Raw genomic sequence first — 23,848 nt, 5'->3', positions numbered from 1 at the left:
ATTTTAAAACCAATTTTGTTCAAAAACTAGATTTTTGTTGATTTTGAAAAATTAATAAACATTTCTAAAACTTATTAAATATGTCTTTAAAGGGTTTCAAATAAATCAGTATGACTCAAGATAGTTTTCATTTCTTTGTTCTGGACAAGAGATTAAAAGGTATCTGTGGTGGTGACTTGATAACCAAAAGGTTCTTTGTGCACCATGTCCTTGGAACAAGTATTTAACCAAGTATTAAAAGAGTTTTTTGTAGTTCGATAAACTATAATAATTTTATTCAATAAGGTAAGTTTTAGTGGCAACCCTATTATTTAGAGATAAGGTATAGAGAATAATCTGTTGCAGAGATGTAAAAAATGATCAGTTTATAACTAAGTAGTGTGAAAATTTCAAAATGTCCTTAAAATTGTATTATGAAAAAAAAAACAAATAACAAAAAAAATGTTTTTATAATTAAATCACAGTTTTATTTACAGTAAAATGTTATAAATAATCATAAGATAATTCAGAATAACCTGTTTTATGTAAAATAGTGTACTTGATATACATTTAATAAATAATTGAACAGATTTAAAAAATTGCAATGTATGATAAAGACCACGTGGCAATATCAGTAGGTGAAAGTTTTCCTGAAAACAAGAAGTCATCTAAAATAAATTTGAAATTCTTATTAAGGGTTAGTTTCAAATTTCATTATAAGCTTTTTAATTGTAAAAAAGTAATTGAGTAAATAATTTACATCCAAAATAAGAAATTTAATAGTTATTTATTATCTGTTATTCTATTGTTTTTATTTATTCAGTGATTTTTAAAAGAAGTTTTTATTAAAAAAAAAAGTTAATTTAATTGCTTACTTCGTAAGTTTTATTTTTTTTAAGCTCAATTTTAGACACTTTTATCATCATAAAACATTATTGCTCCTTAAAAGTTTCAATTTTTTTTATGCACATACTTCACAAAATGACATACCAAACCAAGATTTATTTGAAAAAAACTTGCAATTTTTTTTATATTATATTTAAAAAAAAGTTTTAACTGTTATATATAATTTTAGTCATTTACCTAAAGATAACTTATCTAGTTTCATTGTTACAAAGCATTTTTTTACTTATTATGCAAAACCTCTAGAATACTTAGTACAATTTTGAATTATATTTGTACAATTAGAGTTAGTTTTTTTTATATAAAAATCACTATGAAGCTAAAATAAAGTCTTATATATGTTTTTTTCATTAATTTTGGTATGTTTAAATTTATTAATGAATAGTTTTTTTGTTTAATCATGATATGAGTAACTTTTCATTTCAGAAATGGAGAAGAATTCCTCGAGTAAAAAAGAAGCTTATTATTTTATTTATTTCTATAGTTTTCTTTTATTTAATCTTTTCTTCATTATTTTCAACTTCATCAAATAGCTCTGATTCTAATGCTTTAGAAGATATCCAAAAAAAGTTATTAGAAAATAAACCTAAAAGGTTAGATAGTGCCTAATTTATTTGTACATAAAATAGTCTTATTTTTGATAAACAAATTGAAAGCAGTTTTATTTTACAAAATGCCATAAAGATTTATAATTATTTTAGTTATTGTTCTAAAATAGTAAGTATACAATAATAAAGAATTGTACATCTACAACAGAGTAGTATCTAGCAAAGAAGAGGATTTAGATTTTGGCATTGATATACCACATAATTTAGAAAGTCTCACTCCTGATAAGCAGAGACATTTAGACGACTTAGTTAATTTAGTTGAGCCTGACATCAATGCTTTGGTTTGTTGTTTTGTTATTTCTTAATAAAATAAAATTTGCCATAGCTTAATAATGCATAATACTACTGTTACTTTGTTCTTAAAATTATTACTTAAGTTTTATTTTTTATCACAGATGTTCTTGTGCTAAAACTTTATTTCAACTAACGGCCTTTCACTGCTCTCAATAAATTTAAGAACAGATCTACAAAGTCTATAAAATATTAACACACATTAGAAAAAAAAGCAGAAAAAGCATGTATAATTATGTATAGTGTTTATGTAGGTAGTAACTATAAATGAACTTTATGGTTTAAAAACAAAGTTTGGGATAAAAACATAAAATTATAAAATTGTCTACAAAAAATACAAGTTTAATAAAAGTAGGCACTAACCTCAAAAAGCTCTAAGAATAGGCAAGTTTTTAAAATGAAAATTAAAATGAGTTGTGCAGAAATGTTATGTCATAATAAATTTAACAAGTTGGTCAATAATTTATACAGCTTAAAAACATGAAGTATTAAACTTGCAAGTGTATGTGATTGTAATGTGAGTGTTGTGAAATAAATTAGTACGTAAGTAGACAGAGTTATTTAAAGTAGAATCATCGGTTGTGGGGACAAATATTCGATAAATCTTGCCCCTTATTCAGAAGTAGGTCTTTATCTTCTGCTGCAATTACTGCTCTTTCTGTATTGCAAGTTTGGCAAATTCTACTTACTCCGTTGGATGCATGTTTGATCTTTGAAACAATACTCCACTCCATGTTTGGCCTTTTACTGTACCTGTGAAAAAAGCTCCAGACATAATCCGATAAACGCGTGCTTTGTTTTTTATTTATATTTTTTAAAAGTATGTTTATGGTTAGCATATCTATCCTTGAAACTACCTGCTGTACTTCCGATATAAACTTTATCTGGGCCCTTACTTTCAACTTTAACTTTATAAGTTACATTTTTAATTAAACAATTACCTTTTAATCGGCAGTTATCTTTGTTTAATTTACGGCAATTACATCTTTTAGGCATATTACATAACTTATTACTATTAGAGTTAGTTGGTTTTGAATATTTATTTATAGGTTTATTGTTATGCATTTTGCTTATACTTTTAGCGCTATTATCACTTACTTGTTCTAAGTTTTAAGTGCCCATTAAAAGGTAATTGTTTAATTAAAAATGTAATTTATAAAGTTAAAGTTGAAAGTAAGGGCCCAGATAAAATTTATATCGGTAGTACAGCAGGTAGTTTCAAGGATAGATATGCTAACCATAAACATACTTTTAAAAATATAAATAAAAAACAAAGCACGCGTTTATCGGATTATGTCTGGAGCTTTTTTCACAGGTACAGTAAAAGGCCAAACATGGAGTGGAGTATTGTTTCAAAGATCAAACATGCATCCAACGGAGTAAGTAGAATTTGCCAAACTTGCAATACAGAAAGAGCAGTAATTGCAGCAGAAGATAAAGACCTACTTCTGAATAAGGGGCAAGATTTATCGAATATTTGTCCCCACAACCGATGATTCTACTTTAAATAACTCTGTCTACTTACGTACTAATTTATTTCACAACACTCACATTACAATCACATACACTTGCAAGTTTAATACTTCATGTTTTTAAGCTGTATAAATTATTGACCAATTTGTTAAATTTATTATGACGTAACATTTCTGCACAACTCATTTTAATTTTCATTTTAAAAACTTGCCTTATCTTAGAGCTTTTTGAGGTTAATGCCTACTTTTATTAAACTTGTATTTTTTGTAGACAATTTTATAATTTTATGTTTTTATCCCAAACTTTGTTTTTAAACCATAAAGTTCATTTATAGTTACTACCTACATAAACACTATACATAATTATACATGCTTTTTCTGCTTTTTTTCTAATGTGTGTTAATATTTTATAGACTCCGTAGATCTGTTCTTAAATTTATTGAGAGCAGTGAAACGCCGTTAGTTGAAATAAAGTTTTAGCACAAGAACATCTGTGATATATATTCCGATAAGCTTAGCTTATTAGGATCTCCAGGATTTAACGCCTTTTAACGTTACATCTTATTGTTTTATTTTTTATATATTAAAAGTTTAAAATTTAGATTATTTTTCAATCTTAAGACATATTATACATAAAATTAAAGTTTTAAATAAACTAAGCTAAGTAAGTAATTTAGGTGGGAACTTTTTCTTATGTGAATATTTTCAAAAAGCTGGATGTGAAATAGGAAGACAATTTTTATTTTATTTTATGCAAGAAGTTACTAAATTTTGTAGAAACAAATTTCAGTATTGTTTATAATATTTTATTACATATTTCAAATAATTATATAGCTAATGACACATTTGTTACTAAAAGCTTTTAAGGTAAAAGTTTGTGTTGTCATTTAAGTATGTGCAAGTCTTTAGAACAGAGTATCCTTAACATACTGAATATTTGCCTACTCTTAGTTTGAAAGTTTATCCATTACCAAAATGCAAGCTAAACATTTCAATTGTAATTGCACAGTTATCTTGTTATTATGTTTTAGCAAATAAATTGTATCAATATGCATACTTCTAATACATAGTAGGGGAAAACTGAATTAGTTTTATTTGTTCAAAAAAATATACAATATATTTAGAAAATTCAAGTAAAAAACTGTTATTAATTTTATAAAATACAACATACAGGGTTCGTGCGCGTCAGGCTAAATCAGGCTAAGTCAGGCTAAATCAGTTTTTTTGAAAAAAGTTGAAAAACGTCAGGCTAAATAAGTTTTTTTTTATTTTAAAGTTTGATAATCTCAGTTTTTCTCAGTTCTAATGCTTGAAAATTTTTGATTAGAAAAAATTGAGAAATCTTTTTAAGATCAAATTGAAATGTGAATATATTTCTAAACAAAGATTTAGTTATTAAAGACAAAATCAGTCAATATTTGTAAATGTAAATGCTTAAGACCTTTTGTTGAATATCTAAAAAGTTTTTAAGAATCTTCATTATTTTGTTTTGAGTAGATTATTTACGTCATAATTATGAAACTTCATAAAAAAAATACAGTTTAACATTACAATTTAGTTCAACGACTTAGCTGTTTGTTTGAATTTGTTTACGTCAGCTATGTTTTTCAGAGCTTAGTTAGTTGCTCTGTTTTAATTTCTAATTTAAAGGCACTATACCAAATACTTTTTAGATTAAAACTCTTAGCAGTTTATTCATTTGTTTTACTGTTTGTTTAAAGTTATAAGAGATATTCACAACACTAAAACTTAGCTTTAAGATATAAGTACTAAGTTTTGTGGGATTACAAATTTTAGGTATAATTAATTTTTCTTTACAAGAACAAAACATTAAGGGGTTATTTTTTATTTAAGTGTAAGCTTTTTAAATCCGATACGACGTCAACAATCACTGTATTTATTTAGATTTTAGGATCTATAATTATGTATCACTTTAAGTATTAGTCAAAATACTATAATAAACATTTTTGCTTATTTCAATACTTAATACTCGTGTAAGCGTTTCATTTTAAATTTTAATAAAACACGACAATGCACGGGGTATAAGGGGGTCAAATCACCTTTTTTACAATTTAGTCTTATTTTATTGAGTTGTAATTAAGCTATGAGTTGCTTTTTGCAGATTTTTAATGCTCAAAATATTTTTGAGATAAAGCTTGTTGAAGTCAGAGACTACAATAGTAGTAATCAAGTAGTTACCAATACCTAAATTGACTTCTAAAGGGGATTTTCCTTACTTTGAAAAAATGTCAGGCTAAATTGTTCTCAGTCAGGCTAAATGAAAAAAAATTCGCGCACGAACCCTGAACATAGTTTTTATTTTATTTTTCTATCAATTAATTTTTGTGCACAAGAAAAATGCTGATTTAATATAATGTTGTCAGATTATCTTGTACAGCCAAAGTGAGTGGCAATTTTAGTATAACTAAAAACCTTTCTAGGGTTAGATCACTTTTAAAATTGTTTGATTGCTGAAAAATATACAATTATAATTAATACCAGATTACAAAAATTCTTATCATATCTTTGAGTTTAATTCGAGTAGAAAAATTCACTAGTTATTAAAATAAAATACTTTCCAAACAATTTTTACTTATAATAAGCTTATTATAAAATCCTTTTTTATGTATCAAGAAATTTATAAATTTTGAATTATAGTAAAATTATTATATAATATTTGTTGTAATATACCACTATATGTATTTTTCTAACAGCTAATTTTAACTTTTATGTTTTAAGTTTTATTCAAAAATAAAATTCAAACAGTAAGATTTGATTTAGATAACAAAAATCCAAACACAATACCCTTAATAATATTCCTTTCTTTTGCTCAAATACTTCTTTTTCCCACGGACCAGCTGAAATAGCCCAAAATGATACAAGAGTGGCTTCTTTGGGAAATAATGTTTAAGAACTAAAAAAATACTTTGCTTTTTATAAAAAGTTTTATGTTTCATTTTTTAAGCTTAAAAAACAATTTATGATACAGACAAAGCTATATAATTTATCAAAATTATTTTTTATGTTTTAACTTTTTTTTATGTATTATAACATTAAATCATTGTACTAGCTTGTTTAATTAGTGTATATTTGTAAGTTTGAGTAATTGAACATAATTGCAGCAACACCCATTAAAAAGGCCACCTCCAAAGTTAATAAAGAGAGGAGCCGACGTTGATATTGACCAGGTTTTATTACTTGTTCAGCATTTTGATTAAAAAAAGTAAAAGCCAACAGATACAGTTTTTAATAACTAGTTTTTACATTAAAAATATTGTTGATGTTTGAATTAGTATATCATGAATTGAAGTGTTTTGATAAATTTTTTTTTGTTGTTTAATTCCTTCGAAATTATACCAAGTAAAGTTGTAATTGCTTTTATTTTAATGATATATATATATATTTTTAGAGTTTATCATTTTTATAATATAGCAGTTATCTATAAAACATATTTACAAAAAAAGTATTATAAAGTTTTCCTAATATAATGAAGTTTTTTTCTTTTGTGTACTAACTAAGATGAAATATTGATTGTAACTAATTTAATAAATCTTTTTCATACATAGTTTTATAAAAGTATAATTGTTTGATAAAATGAAAAAATAAAACTGTTTACTACCCCATGTATTACGTAACAAATTACAGAACAAGTATAAAAAGACGACAACTGAAGCCACGACAACAACAACCACTAAAGCCCCAGAACCTCCACCACGTTTGTTTTTATTTTCATACTTAATAAAAGCTTTAAATTTGTACTTAATTTTTACTTTTAATAAATATTATAATATCACTAGTTGTTATTAAATGTAATCATTTAGTACTTGTGCTTGAATTTGGAAAGATTTTAATTTGGTATAAGTGTATTATTTAGTTTGTTGTTGTGTTATAAATATTGTTGAAATTTTGTTTATTTAATTTATAATAATAGTCTTGTGATTTTACTTCACTAACATTTTTATTTAAATAAATAATTGTAGTGTTATTAAATAAAAATGTGTAGCACTTGTGCTTGAATTCGGAAAGTATTTAAAACGGTTTATTTATTGTTATTCAGATTTATTATTGATTAATTTTTGATTCTTTTTTAAAAAGGCCTAAAAATTTTGTTCAGTTATCACATAAATTTTATTATTTTTCTTGACTTATCAGACTAACACTTAAGTTTGTTTACGAAATTATTTAAACTTATATTTACACTATACGCTTGCATGGACTTTGATGCTTGCGTATTTTGTTCCACCGTTTATTTTGTTTGTTTGCTTTACTCTACCATGATTTTCTCAAAATTGGTAGATGTAGTTTTACAAGTTGTAAAATTTGTGGACTTTAGTTCAAGAATCTAAAGTTCGAACTAAGTAAAAACAAGTTTTTACAGATATTTTACAAAAATTTAGGTTTTAAATAAAAATAGAAAAGCATCTATTAATTTAGTATATTTTGTTATACCTTCTATATATTAAATGTTTTTTTTTATTTAAGATTATGAAAGTTTTTCAATTGAAAAGTCTTTACACATTTTTTTTTAGTTAATACTTTTATTACAGCTCGAAAAACTGTGATACTAGAGCTTTAAAACTAAATAAACTTTGTTAGAAACAACAAGTTTTAAATATGTATTCAGTTTGCAAGCAAATTTATAACGTTTGTTTCAAAATTAATGCTATTAATAGTTTCTTTATGATAAAATAATCTTATTAATTAATAATCTTATGTTAAACTGCGGTATTTTTTCCTGCTTATAAGGTAAAAAAATTAAGTAGGCTGTAATCGTACGTACTAAATTGTACGTGTTATTGATAAATAGATACATTGTTTAATTATTTAAGCTTTAAAATGAGCAAAGTAAATTATATAACTAGTAAATTTCTAATAAAATGATCGCCACTAAAAAAGAACAGTTTGACATTTTAAAAAAAGAATTAATAATTTAATCAAAACTTACTCATTAAAAAAGTCAAACTATTAAATAGTACTTGTGTGTAACCTTCTTTATTTTATTTTTATAAATTTTAAGATTTTATTGAAGGTTAAGTTCATATCAAGTTGTTTTGCCAAACGAGAAAACATAAAAATCTATCAATTTTTGTGCAAACACTAAGAATTTAAAAGTATATAGATATTATAAGTTACTGGAAATTTATTAGAATTTTTTTCTTATGTTAAGGGCATATGGGGAAAACACTTTACACAAATTAATCTTATTTTTTACATAATTAGAAGAGCTACTTGTTACTTTTTACCGCTTGTTAAAATTCAAAGTAATTTTTGAGATATAAGCGATTAAAGTTAGAGCATACAATATGTTTTTTATGGGAGGCGCAAACTAAAAAAGCAAAAAAAAGACTATTTTACCAAAAATCTATCTCCTCCTTCAGTTTTGAGCAATTTTTTTAAAAATTTTTAGATTAATCTTTATAAATTTTTCTTGTGGGAAATTGAAAAATTTTCAATGAAAAAATTAACAGAAAAAATGATTTTTTTATATAATAGTCATACTTTTTTTTATGACTTTTTTTTCAAAAATCCGCTCCGTACAAGTTGTTTACAAAATTGAAAAATAAATTTTCTGAAATTTGAATTAAATTGCTTTGAAAATGAAGGAGAAGATAGATTTTTAATAAATTTTTCAAAATTCTGAGAAAATTGGTGTTGATAATTTTTGATTCTATATGGTTGTTTCGGAAATTTTTTACAAAACTTATATATCTCAAAAGTTATTTGATTTTTTTGTTCTATAATTATAACTTTGAAATAAGAGCCAATGTTGACCTTTGTAAATAAAAATGGTGTACCTCCCTATGCCCTTAACTTTGAATATCATAATTTTTAAAGTGTTTAAATTTTTTTTGTGTTTGCTCTTTTAATAAATACATTATTTTACATAAAAGTAAAACAAAACTTCTTAAGTACAGTGTATTAGAAATTTAATTAGTAAGCATGTTATAACTTACTTCTACGTAAAGTGCTTAAAAAGTTAAAGATGTTTTATATCTTCAATTAACTTTAGCTCGAAGTTTTCTTAAATTTTCACTACAGTGTTAGCAATAAAACGGTCTTAAATTAAGAATTTTTTTAAAACATTTTACATACTTAGTATGGAACCATTAGTGCCAAGTATTATTATTCTTTCATTCAAAACAGCTTTCGTTCAACTGAGCTCAGTCAAGCGGAACGAGCAGCAGGAGAAAGTGGTGTCCATGTTCAATCACGCGTGGAAGTCTTACTCCAAGCACGCGTGGGGTCACGACCACCTGCACCCCATATCCCATTCCTATGACAACTGGTTCGGCATCGGGCTGACCCTCATCGATTCCCTGGACACCATGTACATCATGGGTTTGGAAACACGTGAGTAAAATGAAAATAATGATTAAAAAAGTAGTTAGCTATTTTGTATGTTCTTCAGTGTTGACACTTTTACTAAATTTTCTCTCGCTTCTAGTTTGATAAAAAATTAAAATTTTTATTTCTAATTTTTGCTACTGAATAAAATTTTCAAAGCTGTCGAATTTTGCACAATTATTTGAGTAATTAATCCTAAATATTAATTATTTTTACGTTTATATTTCATGAGTCTAAAGCACTGTATTTTTAGAAACTTAATGTTTTTATGCATTTGCAAAGCTGGTTTCAAGTTGTTTTAGGCAAAATGTCAATTGAAAACATTTTAATCGTACTAACAGCTTACTTGGAAGCTCGCGATTGGGTGGCCCGCAAAATGAACATGGACAAGAACCAGGACGTGAACTTGTTCGAGTGCACCATAAGGGTCCTCGGCAGCTTGCTCAGCGCTTTCCACATTTCCGGCGATCAGCTGTACAAAGACAAAGCGGTGAGTTTGAAAAGTCTCATTGTTCATAGCCGGGTAAAAATTTGCAATGAAAAGTGTTAAGCTGCGGAATATAAATTGTGTTTTAGCAATGACATTTAGCTAGGGAACAACTAATTGTTTTCTTAAACAATTATATTTTTGAATAACAGTGTCAGTTCATCGAAGCTCTTGCACCTTCAAGAGTCAAGAATTAGTAGCGCCATTAAATTTTGAAATTTATTTTTAATTTGTAACAAACATTTAAGTTAGAAATTAAAGCTTACATAAAAATGAACAACATAAGGTTCTCAACTTATCGAATAAAAAAGTACAGGAGTAATGCTCATAAATATTTTCTCAGATCGAGATAGGAGAGAGGCTAATTCCCGCATTGCAAAAGTCCAAGTCGCCCATTCCTTACTCTGACGTGAACCTGCATACGGGTAAGGCGCACGACCCTAAGTGGGGACCGGACAGCACAATAAGCGAGGTGACCAGCATCCAATTGGAGTTCAGGGACCTTTCATTCACCACCAGCGACAACAAGTACCAGGTTTGCTTGAATTTCAAGATTATTTTCAAAGTTTTTTTTCTGACTGACTTTAATAGAGTTGTTTCAAGTACAATCAGACCTAAAAACTCTATGACTTGTACTCTTTTGATTTCGTATAATTTCAAAACGTTTTGGGTTGTAGCATAGATTTAACAAACATGCTTAAAACTACATAGACTTATAAACTGTTAGTTAATTTTTCGTTCCTTAGTGAACAGCTAAATATAAAAATTAAAAGTATTTATTGAAATTAAATAGTAACTGCCTGAATTTGTAATAAATTTTTTAAATATAAGAATGTTCAACTTGAATCGATATCTTGTGTTAATTCAGTTTTCTCCACGTATTTAGACAATAAAACTTGGTATATTCATTCCAGCAAGCAGCAGACAGGGTGTCGGATCACGTGGCGCAGCTTACAGGCAAGAAGGACGGGCTGGTGCCGATGTGGATCAACGCGAACACGGGCAGGTTCCGACCGGGAAGCACGCTGACGCTGGGTGCCAGGGCCGACAGCTACTACGAGTACCTGCTCAAAAAGTGGATACAAGTTAGTTGCAAGTTGTGAAGTTTTAATTCTAAGCAAGAAAGTTGACTCGCAGTAAAGTGTTTTAAAGTGTTTTTTAAGATTTAATTTAAACATGGCAGTTAGCTTTTAAGGAACATTTTTAAATTATAAATGCATTTCTGTATATGTAAATGTGTAATACCAAAACAGGATTTCATTTAAATTTTTTGAATAAAAGAAGCTCAAGTTTTTTTTACTTCTATTATTATTTGAAGTATGCAAGATGGTTAAAATTAAAAAAGTCTTCAATTTATTCTAAATTTATTGTATTTAACATGTATTTATAAATTTTAAATTTAGACAGGTAAAAAGGAAGATAAATTCTTGAATCAGTATTTAGAAGCAATAGCCGCAGTGCAAAAACATCTGGTCGAAAAATCAGTTCCAAACGGTTTCACTTATATTGGTGAATTACTAAGCGGAAAAAAACCCTCGCCGAAAATGGTTTGTTTCGAACAAAAATTTCAATTAGCTTGATCAATTTCATTCGAAGTCTAGAATTTCATTGTTTAAACATTCTACAAAGTTAGATCGTGAGAATACTAATTTTTATTTTGCTTCTGAATAAATTTAAATTAGTTTGTTATAAACGATCACGTTTTCAAAGAAAAAGTCAAAACTGAAACTGATATAAACTTTTTTAAATCTTAAATCAAAAAAAAAACATAACAATTGACAACATTTTAGGACCACCTTGTGTGCTTTTTGCCGGGAACACTCGCGCTTGGATCTACTCTGCTCAACGAAACTCATCAAGTGGAAAAAGAAGAGCACATGAATCTTGCGAAGGAACTGATCAAGACGTGCTACGAAATGTACAGGCACAATCCGACCGGGCTGAGCGCCGAAATCACGCACTTCAACGACGGCAAAGAGTCAAGTCAGAAATCGAACTCAATACCGGAGGGTCAAGATTTGTACATTAAGGTAATGTTTGAAAGTTTTAGAGTGTTGTATTTCAAATATTAATTTAATTATATTTTAGCGTCTTACTTCTACAATTTAACGCGTTATGAAAAAATTTAGATAATTATTTGAAGTTACAAAATTTATAAAAAGTTTTAATCCATGGAAGATTATAAGTTTTTTCAATTTTAGGGCCTGATAGTTAAGAATTTTAAGCAATTTTTTTCTCTGTTAAAAGTTCATGTTTATCTACATTTCTAATAATTGAATCTTTAAGGTTTCATTATTAAACAAAAAAAAAAGTCGACAAAGCTATAATTTGTTTTTGTTAAATTATGAAAACTCTTACTAGTTAAGTTTGTACTATTAATTTGTTTAATTGTCCACTATTGGTCTTTCTACATCTTAGTAAATTATTTATTTTAGCTAGGTTTAGGTACCTGGATTCAATATTCACATTATATAGCATATTTAAGAGTTTTTTTATTGTATGACTATGAAATAGTTTACTCGAACCTTATCTTTTTTATTTTATCGTCAAGAAATTATTGGTACTAAAATTACAGATTTTTGAATGCAAGACATCTTTTTAATATAAAAAATTAAAATTTTTCTTCTACAAAAGCTTTTAGCTTTTTTGATAATGTACGCCTTTGAGATATAATTTTTTTACTATTTTTGGTAGTAGCTTTTAAGTTATTTTTGCAAAAGTTTTTCCAGCTTTATACCTATGAATTAACTAATATGTTACCTAAAAATAAATTTGAAGCTTTAATCTACCAACTATTCTCTATTTTCAAGAAATAAATCTTTTTTTTCGTATAATATTTAAAAAAATAATATTTATAATGCATTTATAAACTTATTTCTCACCAAGGATTTTTTTGGAAAGTAAATGTAGCAATATTTAGTTACTAATGGCATACTTACAAAATTTTAAATTAAATTAATTTGAAAAAATTAATAAAGTTACTTTAAAATCATGTAATTTCATTTTTAGAGAGATTTCGAATGATATTAGTTTAAAATATTTATAAATTAAAATAGAAAACCTCTAAATAAATATTTTTACGTTAGTGCAAATATTCAGTCCAAGTTAAAAACAATTGTTTATTAATACTTTAATTAACATTTAGACGCTTGATCGACACAACCTGTTGAGACCGGAGACAGTAGAATCCTTATTTTACATGTGGAGAATCACGAAAGACCAGAAATACAGGGATTGGGGATGGAAAATTCTTCTTGCCTTTGAAAAATACACTAAGGTTGGAAAAATGTTGTTGAAAAAATTTTTTTTAATATTGAGGAGTTAATGAAAAAAAAACCTCAGAAATTTTGTTGATAACAATACTAATTTACAGCCTTTTAATATTTACTGATTAATAAAGTCATCACAAACTAATTTATTTAGTTTTAATTTTTACATTAATAGTTACCTAAAATTTGAAAATAGGTCTTTGCTTATTTCTATTTAAAAAAGTATTTGAGAATTTTTTACATTGACTTTTTATAAAAGCGATGAGCCTTAGAAAATTCTGTTGTAGAAAAGTATTTTTCATTATTTTAAAGCATTAACTGTTTATAAAAGCAAGAAAATTTTTAGCAAATTTGTTTTATAGAAAATTTTTAAAGTTTTTTTAACAGTGAAAAAAAACCTGGTTGCTAAAACACCAGGAAAAAACTGGAATTTGAATATTAAGGATAACATTTTTGTTAAACCTTGGAAATTGAAAAATTAAAAAAAAAAAAAAACTGGAAAAACCTGGAATTTTAAACAGTTTATACAGCTAAATAATAAAATATTTACTAGATACAGAAATATATTATATACAATAATATTTTTATTTCATTTATAATTTAATTGTTATGAAACACACTTAAAGTAACATTGTATTATATTATCAATACTTTATACTACATAAAACAGTTTTTTACCTTAAGTTTAATTTTATGCTAAAAATTGACAAAAAAACTTGTACTTTTATAAACGCGGACGCAAATCAGAAATGCTGGTAAACTAAAAAACAACCTTATTAACCTTTATTTAAATACGCGAGTAAAAAATTGATTATTATTTTTTTCACAGGTCAAAGAAGGTGGGTACACTTCAATCAACAACGTGGCCAACGCCTTCAACACGCAGCCGAAAGACAAGATGGAGACCTTCTTCCTCGGAGAGACTCTGAAGTACTTGTACCTCCTCTTCAGCGACGATGAAAATCTCATGGACCTTAACAAATGGGTGTTTAACACAGAAGCCCACCCTTTGCCTATCAGAACTGAACTGTAGAACTTTGTATGAAGGTTTTGATCGTTTGGACTAGGGTGGTTACTAGCGTTTAATAAAAATTTGAGTTTGAAAATTCACATGTGATAACTTATTTATATATGTTAAATTATTGGAACCGTACAGAGTTGGCTAACTTAAAAAGTTTATGTTTTTAAATTTCACTGTGTATAAGTAAATTCTTCAGTTACAAGGATTAAAATACTGAGTTTTTGCATTTTGTTAATAGTAATATAAAGTTAGTTTCTATTGTTAATTTTCTTTATTTATAAGTTTTATATAAGGTTTCATTTCTAAAACAAAGAAATCGCTTTGATTTTGTGTTTAATATTCCTTTAAAGAAGATTTGCTTCAATAAATATATTTTTAACAAAGATAGAATAGTTTATTTAAGCCAATTTTTATTCCGTTTCTAGGAAATATTTATATTGCTTGTATTTCGTTATACTGCTTATTTTATTTATTTATTGATAATATTGTTTCAAGTGTCAATAGCTTATGATATTTTTTCTATAGTTTTTTATAATTTATTAAAAAAAAGACTTATCGAAGTAAACATTAGTACTTGTTTTTACGATTAATATTTAAATTTAATCCCTTTTCTTTTACATTATTATTTTCTCTTACTGAAGCCTTAAAGTTTAAATTTAAACGTATATCCTGTAATGTAATATTCGTTATTAATACTTTAATTGAAATTGTATAAATGTGAAGTATAATTTTACAAATGTATCTTTTTTCAAATTGCAATGAACTTCATTTTATAGAGTAATTTAGTTTGAATTTCTACACTCTGAAGTGTTTTATTTGATAATACTTAAATACTTTATTTAAGTTATAAAATTTAAAAACTTCCTGTAAACACTTTCATGTTTTCGAACATCGTCCTTTTGTTGATATGATTGAGTTTTTTGATTTTGATACAAGCTTGTTATATAGTTTAAAGTTTTTGTAGTTTCGATCTTAAAGAAGCTTTTAATCTATGCAGTCAAGTAGTAAAAATTTCAATACCAATTAAAAAAACTACATTTTGCCTCTTACGAGTTTGTAGCATATTTTATTTATTTGCTTTAATAATACACTTATTGGTTTAATCAAGTTTTATGCTATCTTATAACATTTGATTACAAATGGTTTATTTTAAAAACATTTTAAAACAATGATATAATTAAAACTGCATGAATTGTATTTTATGTTTAGTAGCTCAACTTATCATTTAAATCATAAGTTTTATAAATTCTGCTAAAAGTATGACCAAAGTTCTAAGTGTGAAAAAAATTTGCTAAGAATACAACCGCAATTTAACTTAAAGTTTTTTTTATGTATACAACAATCTCAATACGAGTTTATAACTGTTTTATAAGAACATTCCTTAATTTAACAGTTTAAACTATTGCGTTTATTACGACTAATTAAGCTGTTATTTGGTCGTTTTGTACTAAATAAAGCTAAAAAAGTAATTTAAAGAATAGTTTTTTAAATTTAAAAGTTTTTTTATACTAAAAATGCAGCATCAATTAACAATTGAAAACTGATTGCTTGAAACTCGTTTTGGGTTTTGAATTTTTGTTATTCACATAATCAAACCTTTGCGTTCAATTTATCTTCTGCTAAATTACATTTGAGTTTTTTTTTTGTAGCTACATATAATCGCTAACAAAATGTTTAAAAATTTGGGCCGTCTCAAATTTCTGGGCGGAGTTGCCACGGGTGCGGGCGCGACCCTCATATACCAGTCCAAGGACCAATTGGTTGAAAAATGGTCCCCACAAAAAGCCACTTTCGACTGGACGGTCTTGAAGAAGCCGTACCACGCCGCGGTCCCCATTCCAGCCAACCGTCCCACGGACATCATGCAACTGGGTTTCCCTGGCAACACTAACCTCAAGGTTCGTTGCTAGGCGGTTGTAGGTAGACGTTTGGATTGAGTTGTTTTAATTTTAAGTGTGTTAGGATTGACCATGTAATTTTAAAATTCTTTTTAAACATATGTAACTGAGTATAACCTGCAGTGAATAATTTAGCAAAATTTATTTTTTAACCGAAAACTTTTTGAGTGATAAATAAAAAAATTTGACAAAAAAATAAATCTGCAAAAAAGTTGATATTGCTTATGAATATCTTTTTTTCACACTTTAATTGAGAATAAGACTTTTAAAAATGTTAATATTGATCAAAAACAATCAGTTTTGAAAGAGCGGTGATAAGTACTACTAAATACTTAGAGTTATTGCTCGAATTTTAATAAAATCTTTATCTAAAAGTTATACTTCATTAAGCTTAAGTATTTATTAGATACGGCAAAACTACGTGTTGTCTTACGACACGAGAAACAAAAATCCAATTTGGGTTTTTGAGCATTTGACCAAAGAAAACACTTGCAAGACTGAAAATAGCTGCGATAGAGATAACTTCGACTTCTGTGGTAAATAAGTTTGTATTTAATTTAGTAATTTGTTTAGAAAATTGTGTAGGTATATGCTTTAACTTTGTTTTGAAATTATTAATTAAAAATTTCAACTAAATAATATAATTTTTAAAAAGATCAACTTGTCAAATTTAAATTAATTCCGAGTTACTGAACGAAAAGTTTGAAAATATTTTAACCATAAAACAATTCGTTCTCTTGAGTATTGTTAACTCAAACTGATATGTACTCGCAGAGGACCAATCCATAGTGGACAAGTTCAGAGCGACGAACAAAGACTTCAAAAGAAGCGGTTTCGACAGAGGACATTTGGCCGCTGCAGCCAATCATCGGTGAGCTGAAAAAAAAACTTTTAATTTAGTTTAACTGTGTTCTTATGAACGGTATTTAATATAATTTTAATTCACATTATTTTTTATGTGCAGAAGTGCTGCAAGGCTAAAACAGGACATAATATATGAACTTGTTTGTAGAAACTTTTATGACAGATGTAAGTTTGTGAAGTAAGTAATTAAAAAATAAATATATATTCAGAGCGCAAGCAAAATGGATGGAGGAAACGTTTTTGTTGTCGAACATCAGCCCGCAGACACCCGCACTAAATCAGATCGCCTGGAACAACCTGGAGAGGTACACGAGGTCACTGTGCCACCACTTTGAAGACGTGTATGTTTGCAGCGGCCCCCTCTACTTGCCACGGTTGGTTGTTTTGTGAATTGAGATAGTTTAATTGAAGTTGGAATTTTTACAAAGTTTCTGATTTGAAAAAAAGAATACATAGTGTTCATCATCTAAAAAGACAGTAAAATTTGCAACTAAGTTTTGCTGTAAAGTATATTTTATGCAGTATCATGAAACATTTTAAATAAAAATTACTTTATAAACTTTAATTTTTGATAGTTCATAAATAATGGTAGTTTTTCTTAAACCTTCAAAAGATACTGTTCAGTTGTAATCTTCAAAATTAATTGTTTTACTGATAGTTTGTTCAAGTTGTTTTAATATCTTTTACAAATCAAAACAAATAGTATCAAAATATAAAATTGTATAAATTTAGTATTTAAAAGTGTGAAAACTTAAAGTCTTTTTGTTTTTTATGAAAAATTTAGTTCATAAATATTTTTTCGAATAATGAAATAATTTCGTTTATAATTTTATTGAACTACAGAAATGTTATGTGTTTGCTTTTCATAATATTGTTCCATAACCGTAACATGATACTTCAAATGTTACAAATCAGACTTTCAATAGTAGATAATTTTTTTTGATCTAAAACAATGTATTGTTTATAAAAAAACACCAGTTAAATGATCACAATAATATTTATTTTACAGTAGAGAAAGTGACAACAAGTTGTATGTGAAATACCAGGTGCTTGAACCAAACCACGTTGCTGTACCCACTCATTTCTTTAAAGTAAGTTCTATCACAAGTTGGTGATTATTTTTTAGTTTCTGATACTAAATAGTTTGTATGCACAATTAAAAATAATTCAGTTTAGTAAAAATGCATGAACAAATGTAGTAAAATTTTAATTAGGAGCAGTAAAATTATGTAGTAACAGTAGCTTACTAATTAAATAGTTTTAGTTACAGTATAATTTAATGCATGAATAAGTTTCATAATATAAACAACTCGATAAGATAAGTGCTACTATTGTAGAAAAGTCTACGTTGAATCTATAGAAATCTAGTCGGTAAAAAATTGAATTTTTTACAATTTGTATTTAAATTTAGTATCATAAATAAATGTACAAGTAATTATTTTATATTGAATAGAAGAAAGTCTTCTTGTTTTTTGTATGCGTTTATTTTAAATTGTTCAAAGATTTCAGGAAATATGGTGTTTTGCAAAACTTTATTGCTTTTGTAATTATTTAATTTTTTTTTAATGAAACGTTGATTAGTTTTCAAACAGTTTTTGAAATTTCAAAAGATAAATGTACAACTTTAAATGTACTTTAGTATAGTTGTGAGAACTTACATATACTAATTTTGTTTTTGTTTTGTTACTTCTAAAAGCATTTAGTTGTTGAGGTTAAAGTATTTAAATGTGACTTAACACCACACAAAATATTATTTTATAATCAAATTTAAACCACAATCAAGCTTTTTTTTTTTTATAATAATAGCTAAGATATAATTAAGTAACTTAAAAAATAGGTCACCAAAAGTACCACTCAATTCATAGCAAAGCTAAAATTTTTATAAATTGAAATAGTGTAAGTTGATATCTCAATTATTGTAATTGGAAAAGAACAACAACAAGCAGTATTAATTATGTGATAAAAGTTTTGCAAGTTAAAACTTTTAACACATTATTCAAGCATAAATATTTTCAAGTTCATATCTTATTAAAAAGATGTTTGTAATTTTTTTCGAATTCCCAGTACAGTTAAAAAAAAATTATTTTCTCTAAGTAATATACTTAAATTATCAAATAATATACTGATGGAAATATTGATGTATAAATTTTCTCCTTTAATAAGTTTCCTGTTTTAGAAATATATATCCAACTTTTTTTTTAATATATTTCAAATGTTAATGATTTTAAGATTGCTTTATGACTTTTGATTAGAATATTTTTAGTTGTTTTGATATTATTTGTAGGATAATCTCAAAAGTGATTTTTAGTATTAAAACAAAATTAATCACATCCGTTTTTATCGTGCAAATAGCATTTTTATATAAATTTTAAAACTGTTTAAACACTGAAAGATTGTTTTTCTCTTGTGATATACTGCTTAAGTTATACTCAAATATCGATAAATAAATGAATTGAATTAAGATGTTATCTATTACCGCATATTTTTTTAACTTACTGGAAACAAATAGTTTTTGTCTAAAATGAACTAAAGTACTAGTATTAAAAAAATATTTATTAAAATGAATAAAGTAGATTTTTTTAAATTTATTACATCCATTATAGGTTTTAAAATATTAGCTTTAAATCAATTAAGCTCGTTCCTGAAGAAAAATTCGCTAGTATTAGACACTTATATAGAGGTTTTATTTTGATATAGATTGTTTTAAACTATTTTTTTTTATAATTTTTTAAAATTCAATACATTTAAACCTAACTTTTTTCTAAGAACAAAATTTTATATAAAACTTTCAACAAGTTTACATTGTACAAATACAACAACAGCATCGCTAACAATGTGTCGGTCAAAAGGCTCGTCAGTGCTTAAAAAGCAAAAAAATCTTAATCAAGCAGATTGTGAAGAAGAACTTTTAGTTTTATAAGCACTGACTAGCTTTTTAAGCGAAAATTGTATGCAGTTTTTTTTTTTAATAAGTAGTGAATTATTTCTCCATTTTAAAGTGGGGATCTCTAATTGTTTCTTCAACAATGAAAAGTATAATAACAGCATTGCAGATAATTGCCTCCAAAATTTTATTAAGATATAAATTTCTTTAAACTATAAATTGAATTCTGACTACTTTTTTAAACTTAAAAATTTTAAATGTAACTTTTTTTATACGGTAACAACTTATTCAAATTGAATTCAGCAGACACTGATGGCTCATTGTCTGCAAAATCCGTTAATTCTAGTTCGCTTAGAAGACGCTTATTTTTTAATCTTAAGCTCTTTTTCGGCGACTTAATCATTTTTCTAAGTATAGTGGACAGCATGTTTAGATAAAAACTTAATTGATAATTTTAAATGATAGTTATAGTTAAAAATCACTGGTTATAACTTACAACAACTAAGTTTGATCAACAGTATTCAATAAAAATGTTAGTTAAAAAGACGTATTAAAATAAGTAAAATTGTAAAAAAAGTTAATGAAGCTAAAAAACAACTTAAGAACTTGGTACTTTCTTTTAAAACTTAAAGCAACAAAGTACTCAGTACAGTCTATATACTTAACTGAAGTTCCATCTGAAGGATACAATCCAATTGAAAGTAGAATGACATTATTGCAATGTCATCAACAAGAGTTCATCTCTAAACTGCCGTTACTAACGCTGAAAACTGTATTTGTATCAAAAATCGGTCGCTATGCAATTGTCATAACAACTTTTTCAAATTCAAACTTAGCAGTGTTTCTAGATAATTTATTTATAAACAAGTGTAAACTCTTGTTTATAAATCAGGGACAATTCGCAATTTTCATTACAATATTTATGAAATGAGCACTTTTGTTGTTATCTTAAAAGTTAAAACTGCGCAATTTACAACGTACTAATCATTTTAGGTGATTGCGTGCCAGAAACGCGGCAGTTTCGACGTCATGTGTTACGTCATGCCGAATACAAACATAACCAATCCCGAGCAACCAATCGATAATTTCCTAACTCCACTGGATTCCGTTGAGAAGGCTTCAGGTACAAAATATATATTTAAGCTCTTTTATGAATGTATTTTATATTTACACAATTAACTAACAAAGTATTTTTCAATTTTTAGTTTCTTAACTTATAAGAAATTGACTTTACAGTTAAAATATTATTTTGATACATTTACTAATTTATCTTATTACTGTGTATATGCTTGGAACAATTTTTAGTAAAATAAACCACTTTTTTCTCGACCAATGTTCTGAATATTTGTTGGTAAAAAATAAGTCAAATACAAGTAGTAAAAATGGTTTGATGAATTACGATAGAAAAGTGTACTAATAGATACAAGTCTACATCTAAGCACACAAGTATTAGTTTTAAGTGTCGAAATAAGTCTGATATTTTTTTTCAATGTACAAACATACTTATTCTTATTTTAAACTTAAAAAAGTATGAACTAATTTTACTAGACACATTCAATAAAATATTATAAGACTATTAATTATAACCTAGTTATTTTTAGGCTTAACTATACTAGCAGCTCTACCGAAAGATAAAATTAGAAGAATGAACAAAAATAAATGCTAGAGGTTTGTTTTATTGATAAATCTAATATGTAAAACTGTATATAATAAATACAATTTAGACGTATAGTTAAAAGACTCATAATCTTTTATCTGTAATATATTCATAAATATTAAAACTTCTGTAATATTTTATCTACAAAATTAAAAGTTCTTTTGGCAAGAACACTTGCAACTATTTACTTGTATTTATATACTAAAGTGATTAGGTATAAAAAAAAAATAAGTGTTACGTTTCTCTGTCTATTAAGATTTGACAGGTTAAGGAAGTAATTGGAATATTATATTATAGTAAAATGTATTCTTCAATGAGCAGAGAAGTAACTTAACACATTTTGACATTAATTTCTTAACAAACCTTTTGAATAAAAAGCAACATTACAAGATAGTTTAGGTTTGTATTAATTATCAATTTAAAAAAAAACCTTGAATAATTAAGTTAATAAATGCATAATTAAAAAAATAATTATTTGTTATTACTAATAATTATTAAAAGTATTTTTTATAGAATCGTCTCTGTCTAGGAAATTAAACATCAAGCGGGTAACAATATCTCGTGTGTTTTTTGTTTTTAAGTTGTTATGTTTTTAGTTTCATTAATTTTGTTGTTTAATCATAGTTAAATTTTGGCACAAATAAAATATAACTAGCAGATAGTTGTTTTTTGATTAGTTTATCATACTTTTTCTTATTTTTTATGCAAAACTTTATTTAGCCTGTTTTAATGGTTTAGTTAAATTTAGTACACTTCAAGAACAACATCTGAATATTTCACCAAGAAATAAATACCTATGGTCATCATGTACATATATACTGTTTTTATTTAGAATTAATCACTACAAAGGTTTTAACTTTACTCTGTATGATTTTGGAGAAACATTATTTTTTTCATTTAGTTCTTGCTATAGATATTTTGTTCTTAATGTTTTAATAAATTGCAACATTTGTTACAAATTTTATTCTTGTAATAAAACAAAACTATCTGACAATAAATTTACAACTTAAACATAGATTATTGAAGTATTTAAAACTTAATAGTTTACAGTTCTAAATTTATGTTTTTGTTTTTAAAGATGAAGTACTTTTTTAAACAGCTTTTAGTTTTGCTAAACTGCTTGTGAAATTATTTTTATTTTACTAATCAAATAACATATTATTTAAAAACCAGTTGAAATTTTCATAAATGCATAACTAACATTTAGTTTCAAATATTAAAAATTTTAGTTGGATATTTTATCTCTTTCTTTAACCAATAAATGAAAACTAGTGCAAAGCACACTATTAAAAAAAAGTCTGAGAGTTCTTTATTTTCGTTTAAACTTAAAAACTATACCTACTTATAAAAAGTTATAAAAAAGTTATAAAAAAGTATTTATATTCTAAAATACAGCTTTCATCTTGCACGTTTTAGCAACTAGTTGTACAAACTCTAAATTTTTAGTCAGCATCATTATAAAACTGACATCTTACTTTTAAACTGGAAAATATGTTATGTTAGGGCCAATCCTTGGTTTACGCTTTAGTACGGTGAAGCTTTTAAGCTTGAATTTGCAACACTCCAGAGATAATCACTTTTATAATATACGACATAAAATGATAAAAAAATTATAATTACGTTAGGAAATCAAGTAAGCCGTATCCGGGGTCAGAACAAAAGCCGATTTATAAACTATGTGTAATTTAGTAAAAAAATAAAGTTGTTGATCCTGTATTAACAACATATTTTGAGGCTTAATAAGTTAAATTTTCGGTTAGACTACTTAGTTTATTTAATTATTTCAACTAGTTTTAAACAGCTTTTAACTTTAAAGTGTTGAAATTTTTTCTTAATAATTGCGGTATGTATATTCATGTGTTTTCCAAAAAATACAAATCAAAGCGATCCTATAAATTTTTGCATCTTCAAACGACACCAAAGCGTAAAAATATCATTTGATTTCTGGTTGATAAAAATATAGTTTGAAACATTTCCATTTGTTAAAAGTTAACATTTTTACTTTGATGAACGATTACATCAGTATAAACTTATAAAATTTAATCCGACCTCCACCCAATCAAATGCAAAAAGGTGTCAATACAAGTTGCATTTAAAAAATAAAATTATGCAGTGTTTCTGAACTAGTACCATCTGATGAATTTTAATGAAGCATCAAACATTAGCGTTA

At 26.1% G+C, this 23,848-nt stretch overlaps 2 protein-coding genes across 2 annotated transcripts; both read left to right on the top strand.

Annotated features, from left to right (window-relative positions):
- The first annotated feature begins 566 nt into the window (after window positions 1-566).
- LOC145835343 (endoplasmic reticulum mannosyl-oligosaccharide 1,2-alpha-mannosidase-like) lies at window positions 567-14,682 on the top strand. The gene is made up of 13 exons (XM_082942896.1): window positions 567-676; window positions 1,309-1,475; window positions 1,639-1,771; window positions 6,376-6,441; window positions 6,899-6,968; window positions 9,398-9,604; window positions 9,940-10,088; window positions 10,429-10,620; window positions 11,000-11,170; window positions 11,489-11,632; window positions 11,876-12,115; window positions 13,231-13,362; window positions 14,184-14,682. The coding sequence occupies exons 1-13, from the start codon at window positions 584-586 to the stop codon at window positions 14,385-14,387; spliced, it is 1,968 nt and encodes a 655-aa protein (XP_082799022.1). The 5' UTR covers window positions 567-583; the 3' UTR covers window positions 14,388-14,682.
- Window positions 14,683-15,334: 652 nt separating this feature from the next.
- Window positions 15,335-22,798, top strand: LOC145835547 (endonuclease G, mitochondrial-like). Its single transcript, XM_082943194.1, has 8 exons — window positions 15,335-16,273; window positions 16,680-16,809; window positions 17,048-17,144; window positions 17,347-17,511; window positions 18,147-18,228; window positions 21,015-21,144; window positions 21,623-21,689; window positions 22,192-22,798. The coding sequence occupies exons 1-7, from the start codon at window positions 16,046-16,048 to the stop codon at window positions 21,685-21,687; spliced, it is 897 nt and encodes a 298-aa protein (XP_082799320.1). The 5' UTR covers window positions 15,335-16,045; the 3' UTR covers window positions 21,688-21,689; window positions 22,192-22,798.
- Window positions 22,799-23,848: the final 1,050 nt, after the last annotated feature.

Source organism: Thalia democratica, chromosome 5 (assembly GCF_965202585.1).
Source record: "Thalia democratica chromosome 5, ktThaDemo2.hap1.1, whole genome shotgun sequence".
In the NCBI taxonomy this organism is placed as follows: Eukaryota; Metazoa; Chordata; class Thaliacea; order Salpida; family Salpidae; genus Thalia; species Thalia democratica.
This window is presented reverse-complemented; position numbering and strand designations above follow the sequence as displayed.

Excerpts from the sequence above, each read along its gene's own strand:
- LOC145835343 (XM_082942896.1), top strand. The coding sequence starts at position 584 with ATGTATGATAAAGACCACGTGGCAATATCAGTAGGTGAAAGTTTTCCT. Across the intron at positions 677-1,308 it reads ATTTGAAATTCTTATTAAGG|AAATGGAGAAGAATTCCTCG; the intron begins GTTAGTTTCAAA and ends TTTTCATTTCAG. Across the intron at positions 12,116-13,230 it reads GTCAAGATTTGTACATTAAG|ACGCTTGATCGACACAACCT; the intron begins GTAATGTTTGAA and ends ATTAACATTTAG.
- LOC145835547 (XM_082943194.1), top strand. The coding sequence starts at position 16,046 with ATGTTTAAAAATTTGGGCCGTCTCAAATTTCTGGGCGGAGTTGCCACG. Across the intron at positions 16,810-17,047 it reads AGATAACTTCGACTTCTGTG|AGGACCAATCCATAGTGGAC; the intron begins GTAAATAAGTTT and ends ATGTACTCGCAG. Across the intron at positions 21,145-21,622 it reads TTCCGTTGAGAAGGCTTCAG|GCTTAACTATACTAGCAGCT; the intron begins GTACAAAATATA and ends AGTTATTTTTAG.